General features: G+C 53.0%; 1 protein-coding gene across 2 annotated transcripts; it reads left to right on the top strand.

Moving 5' to 3' along the window:
- The first annotated feature begins 468 nt into the window (after positions 1-468).
- ZNF76 (zinc finger protein 76) lies at positions 469-12,883 on the top strand. Of its 2 annotated transcripts, XM_065885247.1 has the most exons (13): positions 469-541; positions 4,106-4,186; positions 4,302-4,379; positions 5,610-5,809; positions 7,861-7,977; positions 8,317-8,392; positions 8,989-9,114; positions 9,226-9,405; positions 10,201-10,434; positions 10,529-10,692; positions 11,405-11,569; positions 12,114-12,227; positions 12,779-12,883. In XM_065885247.1, the coding sequence occupies exons 1-13, from the start codon at positions 469-471 to the stop codon at positions 12,881-12,883; spliced, it is 1,713 nt and encodes a 570-aa protein (XP_065741319.1). The 2 variants fall into 2 exon arrangements, with proteins under 2 accessions (XP_065741319.1, XP_065741320.1); XM_065885248.1 differs by lacking the exon at positions 11,405-11,569.
- The last annotated feature ends 926 nt before the right edge of the window (positions 12,884-13,809 follow it).

The raw sequence follows: 13,809 nt of genomic DNA on the forward strand, positions 1-13,809 counted from the left end.
TACAAGGCTGGTGAATGGATAGATCTGAGCACAGGAGAGATGTCAGAATGGTCACAGAGAACCAGCAGCAGTGGGGTTGGCCGCCTGCCTTCAGTGGGGCTCCCTTCTAAGGGGAGCGAGTTTAAAAGTGGGTTTTGATTAATGAAATCTTACTTTACAATCAATTTGGCTGGCATGCTTCTCTTGCATGCTCAACCTTTAGAATTCTTAAGTGTGTATATTTTGAAGTCTCTTAATAAAAACCAACATAGTTCTCTACTTTGAAAAATTCACCTCTTTTTCTTCTTGGCTGGCCTCCTTCACAGTCACTGTGTGTCCTTGCGGCAGGAGGAAGCCATGCAGCTCATAATATGACACTGTTCATTTTCTCAGATTTGTGACGCCAAAGGAAATCTCTGACCTCAGCTGTGGCTCTCAGTGCTGGGAAGAAGACAACTTCATGTCTGAGTGTACGAGCAGGAGTTTGCCATGGAGAGCTTGGGGCTGCAGACGGTGACCCTCAGTGACGGGACGACGGCCTACGTCCAGCAAGCTATCAAAGGTATTTCCGGGGACCTCAGAGTCCCGCCCTGTCCCCGTCCCAGAGTCTCACGACCACCCTGCCTTCCTGCCTGCTTGCCACAACCTGCTCTGCATGAGAATCTCTCAAGGTGATTGATGGAAAGGGAACTCGTTAAAATGAAATGCCACGCAGGCAGGCTAGAAAATCAGACTAGCCTAGCTATAGGAGCCAAGACCTCTGAAAGGCAGGTTTCCTGACATGTGGTGAGTGGTTCATAAATATTTCTGGACTGGATGAACACAGTGCTGGTTGTGACTTCCTGCTTTTCCAGTTTCTCAGTGCTTTCTAGAAGCAGTTCATTTTAATTTAAGCAAGTTTAAGCAGTCAAACTATCTTCTGAGCATGTACCATGTACAAGACACTCTTCTAGGTTCAGAGGGGCACCCAGGCATAGATCTCATGCCTTAGACCCCACTAGGGTGACCAGAAATAAAAATACAGGGCACACAGTTAAATTTTTAAATTTTATTTATTTATTTATTTTTATTTTTGGCTGTGTTGGGTCTTTGTTGCTATGCGTGGGCTTTCTCTGGTTGTGGCAAGCGGGGGCTACTCTCCATTGCGGTGTGTGGGCTTCTCATTGCAGTGGCTTCTCCTGTTGTGGAGCACGGGCTCTAGAGCGCCGGCTCAGTAGTTGTGGCGCACGGGCTTCGTTGCTCTGTGGCATGTGCGATCTTCCCGGACTAGGGCTCGAACCCATGTTCCCTGCATTGGCAGGCGGATTCTTAACCACTGTGCCACCAGGGAAGCCCTAGTTAAATTTTAATTACAGATAAACAACGAATAATTTTGTAGTATAAGTGTGTTCCACATACTGCATGAGGAAGACATGTATAAACATGGGATTAAATATTAAAAACAGTAACATAATAACACCAAGTACTAAAAAAAACTTCATTGTTTATCTGAAATTCAGATTTACCTGAAATTCAGATTCTCAAGGAGGGCGTGGAGTCAGAACAGAGCGTTGTTGAAGGGCAGGGCCTTCTGGCCAGGGACACTCACCATCCTGACAGCCTCTTTTCTTTCTCGCCAGCATTCTCAGGCTTGCCAGATGGCATGCGTGTCTTTCTTGGACAGCACTGGCGAAACACCGCCTCATTCCTACTATTTATTTTATCATTTCTGGACTCTGTAAGCACCGCCATCCACATGACTGCACTGTCATTTTAACATTGCCCTCCTTCATTTCAACACATTGTCAAAATGTATTTCAGGTCCCGAGCTTACAGATAAATTGTTTGTTGATTTCATTTTAAATCATCTGCTTCCTGACCGACGATAAAGAGGCCCCTTAAACTCATCGATAAGCTCTTTCCATATGATGATGTATGGGTCTGGCTGGCTTCATTTTTGTGGTAATGGAACTTCTCTAGAATACTTGTGAAGCCTGCAACCCTCTGCAGACTTCCCATCACAGGTCTTGCCCCTTCGCAGCAGTCTCAGTGGGATGGAAGAACTTAGGAACTATAGATGGGGCTGTGTTTACTCTGTGGACCCAGGTATTTCCCATGCCTCAGTCTTCTGTTATGAATTAATGGTTGACTGAATGAATAAAAAACAAGTGGCAACACCTGGCCTGAGAAAGCCACACTCTTTTCTTACATCTTGTCTTCTTATGTCTGGATCTCTTTGCCTCCCCCACCTCTCCATTTATATCTTCCTCTTGTCACTCTTCCTGGCTCTGTTCTCTGCCTCCTGCATGGTGCTGTAGTGTGTGCTTACATGAGTGCGCGCGCGCACACACACACACACACAACAGATTACACACTGCTGAGAGCAGAGTTGGCCCTCAGGAACCAGAACCTCACTGTCCTGAAAGGCAGCTCTCTTGCTGGTGAGCTCCTCTGACGCTCTTGACCAGGGTACTTTCATCTCTGTCAGCAGGCAGCTCTGCCTGGGCCCAGCTTAGCCAGCCGGAAGCCCTAAAATTTTATGACACTTACCTATAATTAGGGTAAGCGTGAAACCTGTTATTCAAAGCCGACACTTTGGAGAGTGGAAGAGTGTGCTATGAATAAAGGTGCTGGCACCGTTCCAGGCAAACCGGACCATACGGTCACCTCTGTAGTGGGGTACGAGGGCCCTTACGGTCAGCTCTTCTCCCCCCTGCCTCTCCCCATTGTCATCTCTGCTTGTTAAAGGAAATTCTAAGTTGAAATTTTTTCCCAAATAACTCTTCTCAACATCTTGTTTCCCGCCTTGAAGCAAAACCCACTCTGCTAGCAGAAGCTCTGATGACGCTTTCAGAACCCCATGTACTGGTGCCCTTGCCAGGACAGCTAAAGTGTTAAAAGGCAGGGTAGCTTACTGCTTGCTGGGCGGGAGGGAAGAGGGGGAGTCGCTCTCTCCTGGTCTCAACTGCCTTTCACTCCTGCTTTTTTTTTTTTTTTTTTTTTTTTGCGGTACGCGGGCCTCTCACTGTTGTGGCCTCTCCCGTTGCGGAGTGCAGGCTCAGCGGCCATGGCTCACGGGCCCAGCCGCTCCGCGGCATGTGGGATCTTCCCAGACCGGGGCACGAACCCGTGTACCCTGCATCAGCAGGCAGACTCTCAACCACTGCGCCACCAGGGAAGCCCATCACTCCTGCTTCTTATCTTTGTCTCCACCTTACCTGCCTCTGGCTGGGCTGTAGAACTGTTAGTTACTGACCCAAGAAAACTCAGTTTGGGGACAAGTTTGGGAACTCTTCTGACTGGGAGACATCAGCAGAGGTGAGCCAGAAGTAGCTGTCTGGTCCTTTTCCCACATCATAGGAGCTCAAATTCCTAAACCTGAAACTTGTAAAGAAAGGAACAAAGAAAGCATTTGTCATTAAGTCTTCAGTCTCCCTTTCCTTCTTCCCTTTCTCACTTCCTTTACCCCTTCTCCCTCTCAAACTCACTAGACATAAGGAGAGGCCTATCTAATTCTAATTCTAAACCTAAGAGGCTTTTGCTCTTAGAAGAGGAAACTGAGGCACAGGGAGGTTAAATAAGGTGTCCAAGATCACACAGCTCGTAAGAGATAGAGCTGAAATTCAAACCCAGGAGGCCTGGACTGGTTCCAGAGTCCACTGCTTTTAACCTCTAAGCTATATTGCCTTATCAGAGGGTCTAGGTCTTGCCATACTGCCACAGTGGGAGATAAGGGAATGTATTTTGATTTAGTTAGTTTGAGTCAGATCTGAACTTTGACGCACTGGGGCCTTCCCACATTTCAGGGCATCCTTTGTTTGCCATTTAGCTCAATCTCAGCAGCTTACTGCCAGGTTGGAAGTCCCCACTTTGCCAGGTGTGGGTAGAATAATAAAGGAAGTTGCTCCTCCTGTGAGTGACAGGAAGGGAATCTGCTGGGAGCTATAGGGTTCCTCACGGCAGGATGTCTCTACCCCCGGTACCTCTGAGGCACAGGCCTGGGAGGGAGGGAATGAGGTAACATGGAGAATGTCACCTGTGCTTAGACGCACGGTCTGTGCCTCCAACAGGCCTCTGCTAAAACAGGCATGTGTCCCTCAGCCCTCTTCTGGGCCTGGCCCGCTTCTCTCCGTTTCCACCTCCACAGGAGAGAAGCTTCTTGAAGGGCAAGTGATCCAGCTCGAGGACGGGACCACTGCATACATTCACCAAGTGACAGTGCAGAAAGGTGAGGGCATCCTGAGACACCCCTGCCTCATGAGGCAGGCCAGGCAGCCCCCACTGAAGGACCCGCCTCTGTGACACCGAGCTCCAGAGAAAGGCAGGCATTGCTCTCGTTACAGAACCTCTTTCCTTTGAGGATGGACAGCCCGTGCAGCTGGAAGATGGCAGCATGGCCTACATACACCGCACACCCAAAGGTGGGGTCACAGTTATCATGACTGGCAAGAAGGAAGGGGAGCAGAACTGGCAGAGGTTGGGGGTTGGAGTTGTGCACCCTGGGAGCTGGGGCAGAGACATGGAGCTATGGTCTCCAAGCTCACCTGGATCAGCAGGCTCGCCTGCCTTCCCTGGCGTGGACCACAGGAACAGCTATTTCTGCCCCCGGGAGGCTGAGCATGGGGGTCTGCAGCCTGGGCCTTGATGGCGGCTTTGGCTCCAGCACAGCCACAGATTCTTAGGGCTTTAAATAGGACCCAATGACGTCATCGAAGACCAGGACTAAAAACTTCACTATCATTTTTTTAAGAATTAAGCTTTTAAGGTATTGAAGAATAATCGTTTATTCCTTCTACAAGTAGTTTCTTGAGCAATTATTGCGTGCCAGGCATGGTACTAGGTGTGGAGTATACAAGAGAGAACAGAGTCGGACATAGCCCTTACTCTCCTAGAATCTAGTGGGGGAAATAGGCCTGAAATGAACCATCATGATGAACTGATCATTGCAAACGGGGTTCAGGCTCAGGGAGGGCTTCTCTGGGGAAGTGACACTTGAGCTGAGAGCTGGAGGGTGAAGTGGGCTTAGCTGGGGAAGAGCAGTGGCAGGGAGGGTTCAGTACCCCAGACAAAAGGAACAGCATGTGTGGTCCAGAAACAGGGGTGGGCAGGGTGAAAGAACGGCACGTCCAAGGAACTACTAGGAGCTCAAGTCCTGGGGGTGAGGGCAGAGTGGGTGAGATGAAGCTGAGTAGAGAGGCCGGGAGCCAGAGCACTGGGGCTTCAGGATAAGGGTTTCGGTCTTTATCCTGAGACAGATGCAACATGGTTGAACTGTTTAGAGCCTCAGGTAACGTGATCGCATTTGTGTCCTGCAGAGAACCCTCTGGATGCTCTGCTGCCTGGAGGGAACGAGGGGGTGAGGGGCCACCAGTTAGGAGGTTCTTGTGGTCATCTAGGCCAAGACGATGGTCCCCTTGGGTCCTCACGGAGCTTGTGGGTTCCCAGTCGGTACTCCATAGGAGACCTCATCCTTAGGAGAGGCTGCCCCAGAAGGAAGGCCAGCCAGAGTGAATCGCCAAAGTGAGGGACCAGGAGAAACCCGAGGTTAAAACCCTCCTTGGTGTATGTACCTCTCGTTACCTTAAAGCCCAGGTCCCAGCCGCGTCTTTTGCCCTTGTGCAGCATCTGGGCTAACCGCATGTTCCCTGCAGAGGGCTATGACCCCAGTGCCCTGGAAGCCGTCCAGCTGGAAGATGGCTCCACTGCCTATATTCACCACCCCGTGGCTGTGCCATCCGACAGCACCATCCTGGCCGTGCAGACAGAGGTGGGCTTGGAGGACCTGGCCACAGAGGATGATGAGGGCTTCAGTGCGGACACAGTGGTGGCCCTGGAGCAGTACGCCAGCAAGGTGAGCTCTTTTGGCCCTGCCAAACCTGCCACCTTTCTAGAGGACAAGGGCAGTCCTGTGCCTGGACATGGCCGGGACTACTCCCTTTGCCCATCCACACTGGCTCCCCCGACTTATCTCTCACATGTCATCGTCTCGGATAAGCATCGCAGCCTGGCCAGGGCCGCCGACAGCTGTGTACACTCACGCTTGTTTATGCTGTCTGTGCAGAGGGAAGGCAGCTGTAGGAAACAGCGATATCCGTACGGTGGGAATTTAGGCCCAGCTTCACTTTGGCTGTACTGTCTGAGAAAGCTCTTGCCTTGCCAGTGAATTTTATTAGTTTTCCAGTCCACGGAGGTCAGATGTTCTTGTATTTATTTCTTCTCTGCGACTTATTAAGTCATTTGGGAAAATAACCTCAGTAGGCAGTGACAAGAGCAGATGTAACAGAGCAGCTGGGATTCTTGGAACACAAGGCTTGCACAGTAGCTCAGCTGCAAAGAAAAAGGATCTTGGCTTTCCAAACATCAGTCAGTCTAAGCTCTCTCTGCTGGGGCTGTGGTCCTGCCCGTAGGGGGAACCGGTACAGAGATCTGTGAGCTTTCCAAACCGGGGTGTTCCCTCTCCCCGTGAACAGCAGCGCCTCAGGGCAGATGCGGCAGGGCTTCCTGGAACACCCGTTTTACCCAAAGATTGGGGGGAGTTCTTTTTATAATAAAACTAATGTGGCTGTATCATAAAAGAGAAAAGGAAATCCTCGTGTCTTTTCAAATTGAAGCACAAAACTTTGCAGTAGGCCCCTCTGGGCTATGCCCACTCCCACTCCAGTTCCTTCAGGTGGATTTTAGAAGCCTAATTTGAGGCTTACGGACGTTGGAAAGACAAATGAGCTTTAAATTGTGAGCCCTGAGATCTGTGCTGGCTCTGCCTCTACCTAATCTGACCTTGGGTAAGTCACTCCCCTCCTAGGCCTCAGCTTGTTCCTGTCTCATACGATGAGAGGGGGCCAGATGATCTCAGAGGTCGCTTCCAGCCCTGAAGTTCCTTGATTCCCTTCATTACCTCAAGAGCCAGTGGGACATGGGAATGAAATCCGAACGCCTGAGTGGGTTAGCCTGCCGAGCAGGCCTGGCCACCTGTGACCCTCTCCTGCCACCCACCAGCTGCTTAAGTATCCATGGAACTTTGTCAGCTGCTTGACCCCTTGACCTGGAGCTGACTAGACAGACCTTGCCATGGATTTGGTCTCCCTCTTTTGTGTCCTGCTCACCACGACTTCCGGAGTTCTGTTTCAGGAGCTCCTTGGAAGGCCATAGTGTCCCAGAAACAAAGACTGAGGGACAGTCCCAGCAGGACTCTGCCTAGGAAAGCAGAAGAACAGTAAGGGCTCCACGAAGCCAGAGGCTGGTGTGAAAAGGGTGTTCGCAGGAGAAAGGGAAGGGAACGACTTGTTAGATAGCCGGGTGCCGTGGTTAGAGCTGAGGCTTCTGGTGGGACTTTCAGGCCCTGCCCTGGGCACTTGTGCAGTTTGTTGATTGTGACCACCTCACTTCCGGTGAACGCAGGTGAGCTTATCCCCACAGCAGGCCACTTGTTAATGCCCCTTCCAAACACAGGTTTCCCCCAGGGAGGGAGGGATCTCCTCCCATCAGAGGATAAACATGTCCAGAGTTGCGCCTCCTAGGTTGGTGGTCAAAAGAAGGGGCAGCTGGCATGTGGAGTCACCGCCCAGCTCAAGTGTGGCTGTTCAGACCACTCCTCCCCCACCTTACCTAGCCGTCTAGGAGATGCCTTTTCTCCCAAAGCTGTCACAGCCCCTATGACATTTAGTCATTCCTCTATCCATCAGAGCTGAGTGGTGACTCCACGGGCCAGCCCCATTTCTTCTGCAGCATGCCCCGGTGTCTGTTCCATCTGTCGGATCTGTCACCCAGGTTGCACTTTCTCCCCTTTGGTAGGTTTAACCCTATTTATTGGGTCTTAAGGGGCCAGCTGGGTCCTGTGTCCTACCTCTTCCCTTCTTTCATTGAGGAGAATACATATAGGGACCCCAAGATTTTTTTCCTCAGGTTCTGCATGACAGCCAGGCTCCCCATAATGGCAAAGGACAGCAGGTTGGGGACAGAGCATTCCGCTGCGGCTACAAGGGCTGTGGGCGTCTCTATACCACCGCTCATCACTTAAAGGTAAGGTTGCTGCAGAGAGCTTTTAGCCTTGCCATCTTCCCAGCAGGCTGTAATTCTGCCTTCCCGCTTTGACTGGAACTGGTCCCTGACCTCGAGTTGCTCATTGCCTCCTGGAAGGAAGAGATGAGTGTACAGAAAAGTCAGCACAGAGGGCTTTGACACACGTGAAGAATGCAGGAGGGAAGAGAATCAGGGAAGGGTCTCTGGAGGGGGCATCTCAGCTGAAGAGGAAGCAAAATAAAGGAGGTGGCCAATGCTGACACTCCGGGCCCTAACGAGAACTAAACTGCCCATTCATACCCTTGTCCCTTTGAATTACATGATTGCTTGTCCTCACAGGTACATGAGAGAGCTCATACAGGTGACCGTCCATACAGGTGTGATTTCCCCAGCTGTGGAAAGGCCTTTGCCACAGGTAACCTACCTGGATGGGGACCAAGGTGGACTGCTTCCAGTTGAGGGGAGAGGGTTCTAGACTAGCTCTGGCAACTCCCTCAAGGAAGCCAAGCACCAGGCTGCCTTTCTGGAGAAACTGCTGTCGGAGTGCTCTGACGCAGGGCGCCGTCTCTGGAGGAAACCCTGTTACAGAGGCAAGAGGCAGCAGGAGCTGGGGGTTGGCAGAGAGACCTGCCTCTGCGTCAGCCCTGATACCCACCAGCGGGGGGTGCCGGGTGGTCAGTTGAATCCCTCTAGGCTTCATTTTGCCTCTGAATTGAGGCCCGTTAGCCATAGGTTCTCTAGGTTCCCTCTGGTTACACTGGTTCTGGAATGGCACCAGCTGCCCCTGGAGAGGGAAGGAGAGCAGAGTGGGCTTCTCCGGCCCCTCTTACCTGCCCAGCCAGGGGTGGGATAGAGGCAGACACAGGCTTCTTGTGCCAGAGGAGGTCTGGAGCCTCGCCGAGCAGACCTAAAGATGGAGAGCCTCTGAATTAGGAAGAAGAGTTGGTGGAGGATGAGGCCCCACCCAATGCTCTTCTCACCCCTCCTTCCTTCCCTCCCACACGCGGACAGGATATGGGCTGAAGAGCCACGTGCGCACCCACACTGGTGAGAAGCCATACAAGTGCCCAGAGGAGCTGTGCAGCAAGGCCTTCAAGACCTCCGGAGACCTGCAGAAGCACGTCCGGACCCACACCGGTAGGCTGGGCCCTGCCCGCCCTGCCCCGTTCAGACCCGGCTCTGAGCCCAGGGCTCGCCCTGCTCCGCGAGACCCCTTCAGAGCCACCCTCACACAGCCCATCTCCACAGGTGAACGCCCCTTCCGGTGCCCCTTTGAGGGCTGTGGCCGCTCCTTCACCACATCTAACATCCGCAAGGTACATGTGCGCACCCACACGGGCGAGCGGCCCTACACCTGCCCCGAGCCCCACTGTGGCCGTGGCTTCACCAGTGCCACCAACTACAAGAATCACGTGCGCATCCACACAGGTGGGCCAGCTGGCATGCAAGGACCACCCCTGAGGCCCCAGCCCCCTCTACCATAGGCTTCTGACCTAAACATGTTCTCGACGCACAGCCCAGAACGTCATTCCAGGCTGGTCCGTGGGCAGAGCACGGGGTTTCGGTGGTTTCGGCCATATCCCCAGAACCACTCTTTCACTTGCAGTGAGCGGTTCCTCCTTCAGCAGTTAGGTCCAATCTGATGGGCATTGCTGGCCCTCTCAGCTCCCTGCTGCCTCTCTACACCCACCCTAAATTCTCCCCCTCCAGCTGAGCTCCCAGAAAAAGCCCAGGGTCAGGCGTGATGGGGAAAAAGCAGAGGGAAATGTCATCTTCAGCTCCTCGCCTCATCCACTGTCCATGTGACTCCTGTGTATCCTCACCCTCCCCAGTGTTACGTCCCTGTCCAGCCTTCTGTGTCATCTCCCAGACGCATGTGTCCCCTCACTCTCCCATTGTACCTGACATATCAGTCACCCCTCTCTATCTCCTGCCTCTTCTGTTCACAAGCCCCCAGCGCCCCCCACCAACCCCTTCACTAGCCTCGGCCTTGCCCCTGCCATTTTCTCTCCACCTCGTCTCTGGGCTCCGTGGTCCCACACTCACGTCCCCTCTGCCTTCCACTGGCCACCTTCCCCAACTCTGTCCATTCAGAGTCCCAGATCTCAGTCCCTCTTCCTCCCTCTGGCTCTCCCTTCACCAACCCTGTCCCCCACTCCTATCCCCTTAGTTTCCCCTTTGCCAGCCCCAGGTCCCACCCCCCTCACAGCCCAGTGTCCCCAGGGGAGAAGCCATACGTTTGCACGGTGCCAGGCTGCGGGAAGCGCTTCACCGAGTACTCAAGCCTGTATAAGCACCATGTGGTGCACACACACTGCAAGCCCTACACCTGCAGCACCTGCGGCAAGACCTACCGGCAGACCTCTACCCTGGCCATGCACAAGCGCAGCGCCCACGGCGAGCTGGAGGCCACGGAGGAGAGCGAGCAGGCCCTTTATGAGCAACAGCAGCTCGAGGGTGAGGGGCGTGGGCAGGAGGTGAGAGTGGGGACAAGCCGGGCCTCCCCGTGACCACCTGGTGGCAGACGTCAGCCTGGGCTCTCCTCTCCCAGCCGCCTCTGCAGCCGAGGAGAACCCGCTACCCAAACGACCCCGCATTGCTTACCTGTCGGAGGTGAAAGAAGAGGGTGATGACATCCCTGCCCAAGTGGCTATGGTGACCGAGGAAGATGGGGCCCCCCAGGTGGCTCTGATCACTCAGGATGGTGCCCAGCAGGTACAGACCCTGGGGGTAGAGGTAGGGTGGGCCACTCCGGCTGGTACCCTCTCCCACTGTCTCTGGGGAGCTCCAAGTTCTAACAGCCCTATGTCCACCCAGTTTCTCTTTTTTAGCCTTATGGATCTCAGAGCTGAGGCCGAGGGTACCAAGTCTTGTAACACAGCACCCCCCCTCTTCCTCATGCTTCCAGCTCAGTCTCTGTGACTTCTGGAGCACAATTAGTAGTTTCCCTCTTTACTTGGAGGCTGACAGGTCCCGTTCATCTGAGTGAGACACTTGGATGTCCTTCTCAAGAGAGCCATGTCGGTACACGGGCCAGAGCATGGTGTGGGATCTGGAAACTTGGTGTTTCTAGCCAGCAGTATAACCTGACGTTTGTCAGCACCCTCACTGTCAAGTGCACTTATGACTTTCGGGGTTGATATGAGGATGAAATTAGGTGGAGACCCTGAATTGCATGGAACAGAGCCCTGAGGCAAAGTGGTGATAAATAGGTGTGGTCAGCAGAATTCTTCCAGTGTAGCCTCTCTTTGCATCCTAGGGCCTGTTTTACTTGCTTGTCCTGACTCCCTCCACCCTGTGACAAGAAGCTAATCTTCTAGCTTACCAATAAGTGAACCTGCTCTGGGAGAGCAGATTCATCTGCCTAGGGGCTTTCAGACAGCCCTCCCCTCCACTCCCAGCTCATCTTCTTCCTTGCTGTTGGCAGGTCAGCCTGTCACCAGAAGACCTGCAGGCACTGGGGAGTGCCATCAGTATGGTGACCCAGCACGGCAGTACCACCCTCACCATCCCTAGTCATGATGATGACCTTGCCACATCTGGCACACACACAGTCACCATGGTCAGCGCCGATGGCACCCAGACGCAGCCCGTATGGCCAGGCGGTTTGCTTGGGGTTTCTTGTTCTCTTGTCCTTCCTTTCTGTGGGATGAGCCCTAAAGTGCAGGCTTAATTAGTCAAGCCTTCATACGAGGACCAAGATTCCCACACATAAAGGGTCTTCCCTACATCTTCTCTGGGTCATCAGCAGCTCTTGTTGAAAAGCATTGCACTGGGAGTCAAGAGACAGTTTCTAAATCTGAGTCTACCCCTAATTTGCTTTGCTGCCATAGGCAAGTTACTTTTCCATGAACCTTAGTCCATCTTCAAATGAGGGGATTAAATTTTCTCTGGGACCTTTTACAGCTCTGTCCTTCTGTGATTCAAAATTCCTAAATTAAGTTGGCTATAAATTAAAGTAAAATACAACCCCACTTAGCTCTGAGCCCCAAGCTAATTAATTAATCTGACCCATAATGGTTTTATTCATTTCCTTCTGGGTTGTTCCCAGCCACCTTGCTTGGAGGGATTTTTTGGATTGGGGGTTGGGAGAGTAATGTAGGTGTGTTGGAAAACCTCATTCTTCTATATTTCAGGTCACAATCATTACCTCTGGGACTGTGGTGGCTGAGGACTCAAGTGTAGCATCTCTTCATCATCAACAGGTGGCGCTGTTAGCCACAGCCAATGGAACTCACATTGCGGTGCAGGTGAGTTGAGGTCTGGTAGGGTACTGCGGCCACAGAAAGGAACTAGAAGGGAAGGGGAACTAGATGGAGGTCTTGAAGAGGACAGCATTTGGCTCAAAAAGAGCCCATTTCAGAGGACAAATCCCTTTTTGCCTGCATCCACACACCTGTCTCAGGCTCTTTCTTGACTGAGTCAGGGTAGGGAGCCCCTTCTGACCTTCAGGATAACTTCGATGGCAGTCTCCCTGGTGGTCTAAACCCTTCATGTCTTCGTGTCCCTGTTTCTTCATCTGGAAAATAAGGAGGCTGAAGTAGATGATTACTCCAATCAGTCATTCCCCTTCTATGAGCAAACTGCTCTGTCTGACCCTGGACCATTCCATGGCTCCTCACCATGCCTAGCCTAATAGGATTCTATGAGTGAACTTCCTGTTTCTTGGGGCCCTACTAAGTTCTCAGGTGTTTGGCACTGGGTGGGTGGAGATTCAAAAAAGTAGGCCTCATATACTACCACTGGAAACTAGGAGGGAGGGTCTCACTCTCTCCTTCCTTCTCCTCCCCCTTCTCCACAGCTGGAGGAGCAGCAGACCTTAGAGGAGGCCATCAGCGTAGCCACTGCTGCCATGCAGCAAGGGACTGTGACCCTGGAGACCACGGATTCGGAGAGCGGCTGCTGAGCCCGAGAGGGCTGGGTCCCACACCATGTTGGAAGAGGTGCCATGCCGTACAGGCATCCTTGCCTCCAAGGGCCCAGGCTGTGGCTGACACGTGGAAGGTGGCCACACAGGTCTCTAGGGCAAGAAGGCAGCAGGAAAATGGCCTGAAGGGCACAGGGGTCCTGTCCAAGAGTAGGGCCAAGCAGCTGGAATCGGGGGAGTGTGTCATCCTCAGGAGCTAAGGAGGACAAGCTTGATCAGCAGGCTGCACTGGGGTGTCCTCCCCCCAAAATCAGCTGAGCACCCTCTCCTCTCTCTAGAAAACACCCTTCCCGCCCTTGGTCCACTCCCCTTCTCAGGTGGCAACTGGGGCTGCTCTTGGGACTGGTCCTCTGCTCCAACTGGTCACTGCCCACTAGGGGAGAAGGCAGACAGCCCTTCAGCCCAGTAGGGGCAGCTTGGGTCCAGCACTGCCCCTCCCAGCAATAACCACCTCCCCGGAGGCCAGCCGAGATGTCTGGCCACTTGGCAGCAGGGACTTTCTGCCACCGCAGTCAGAATTGCTCAGGGGCTTGTGGCTGGAGAAAAGGTGCCCAGCCCCACCCCTACCCCCAGCTGCTCCCCAGCCTCTCTGTGGCAGAGAGGCAGGGAGCAGCCTTGTACATACTGGGGATTGGGTGTAATTGGTTTTATTTTTTTTAATTCCATTTTGATAATTTTTTTTCCTGCTCTGGATGGTGGTGGCAAACGGGTGAATGAGTATTTAATAAAAGTTTCAAGTTTCCACCTGGGTCCCTCCCTCCTCCTCCCTTCTTTCAGCTTCGAGCCCTGGTGGCAGGGCTGGTCAACAGGCTCTTGGCCCTGTATCCTGGGCACAAACCTCACTCAGCCTCTGTGCCCGACTGGTGGGCCTGCCCTCCCAGAGGCACAGGGGGAAGGAAGCCCTG

This window comes from Phocoena phocoena, chromosome 10 (assembly GCF_963924675.1).
Source record: "Phocoena phocoena chromosome 10, mPhoPho1.1, whole genome shotgun sequence".
Classification (NCBI taxonomy): Eukaryota; Metazoa; Chordata; class Mammalia; order Artiodactyla; family Phocoenidae; genus Phocoena; species Phocoena phocoena.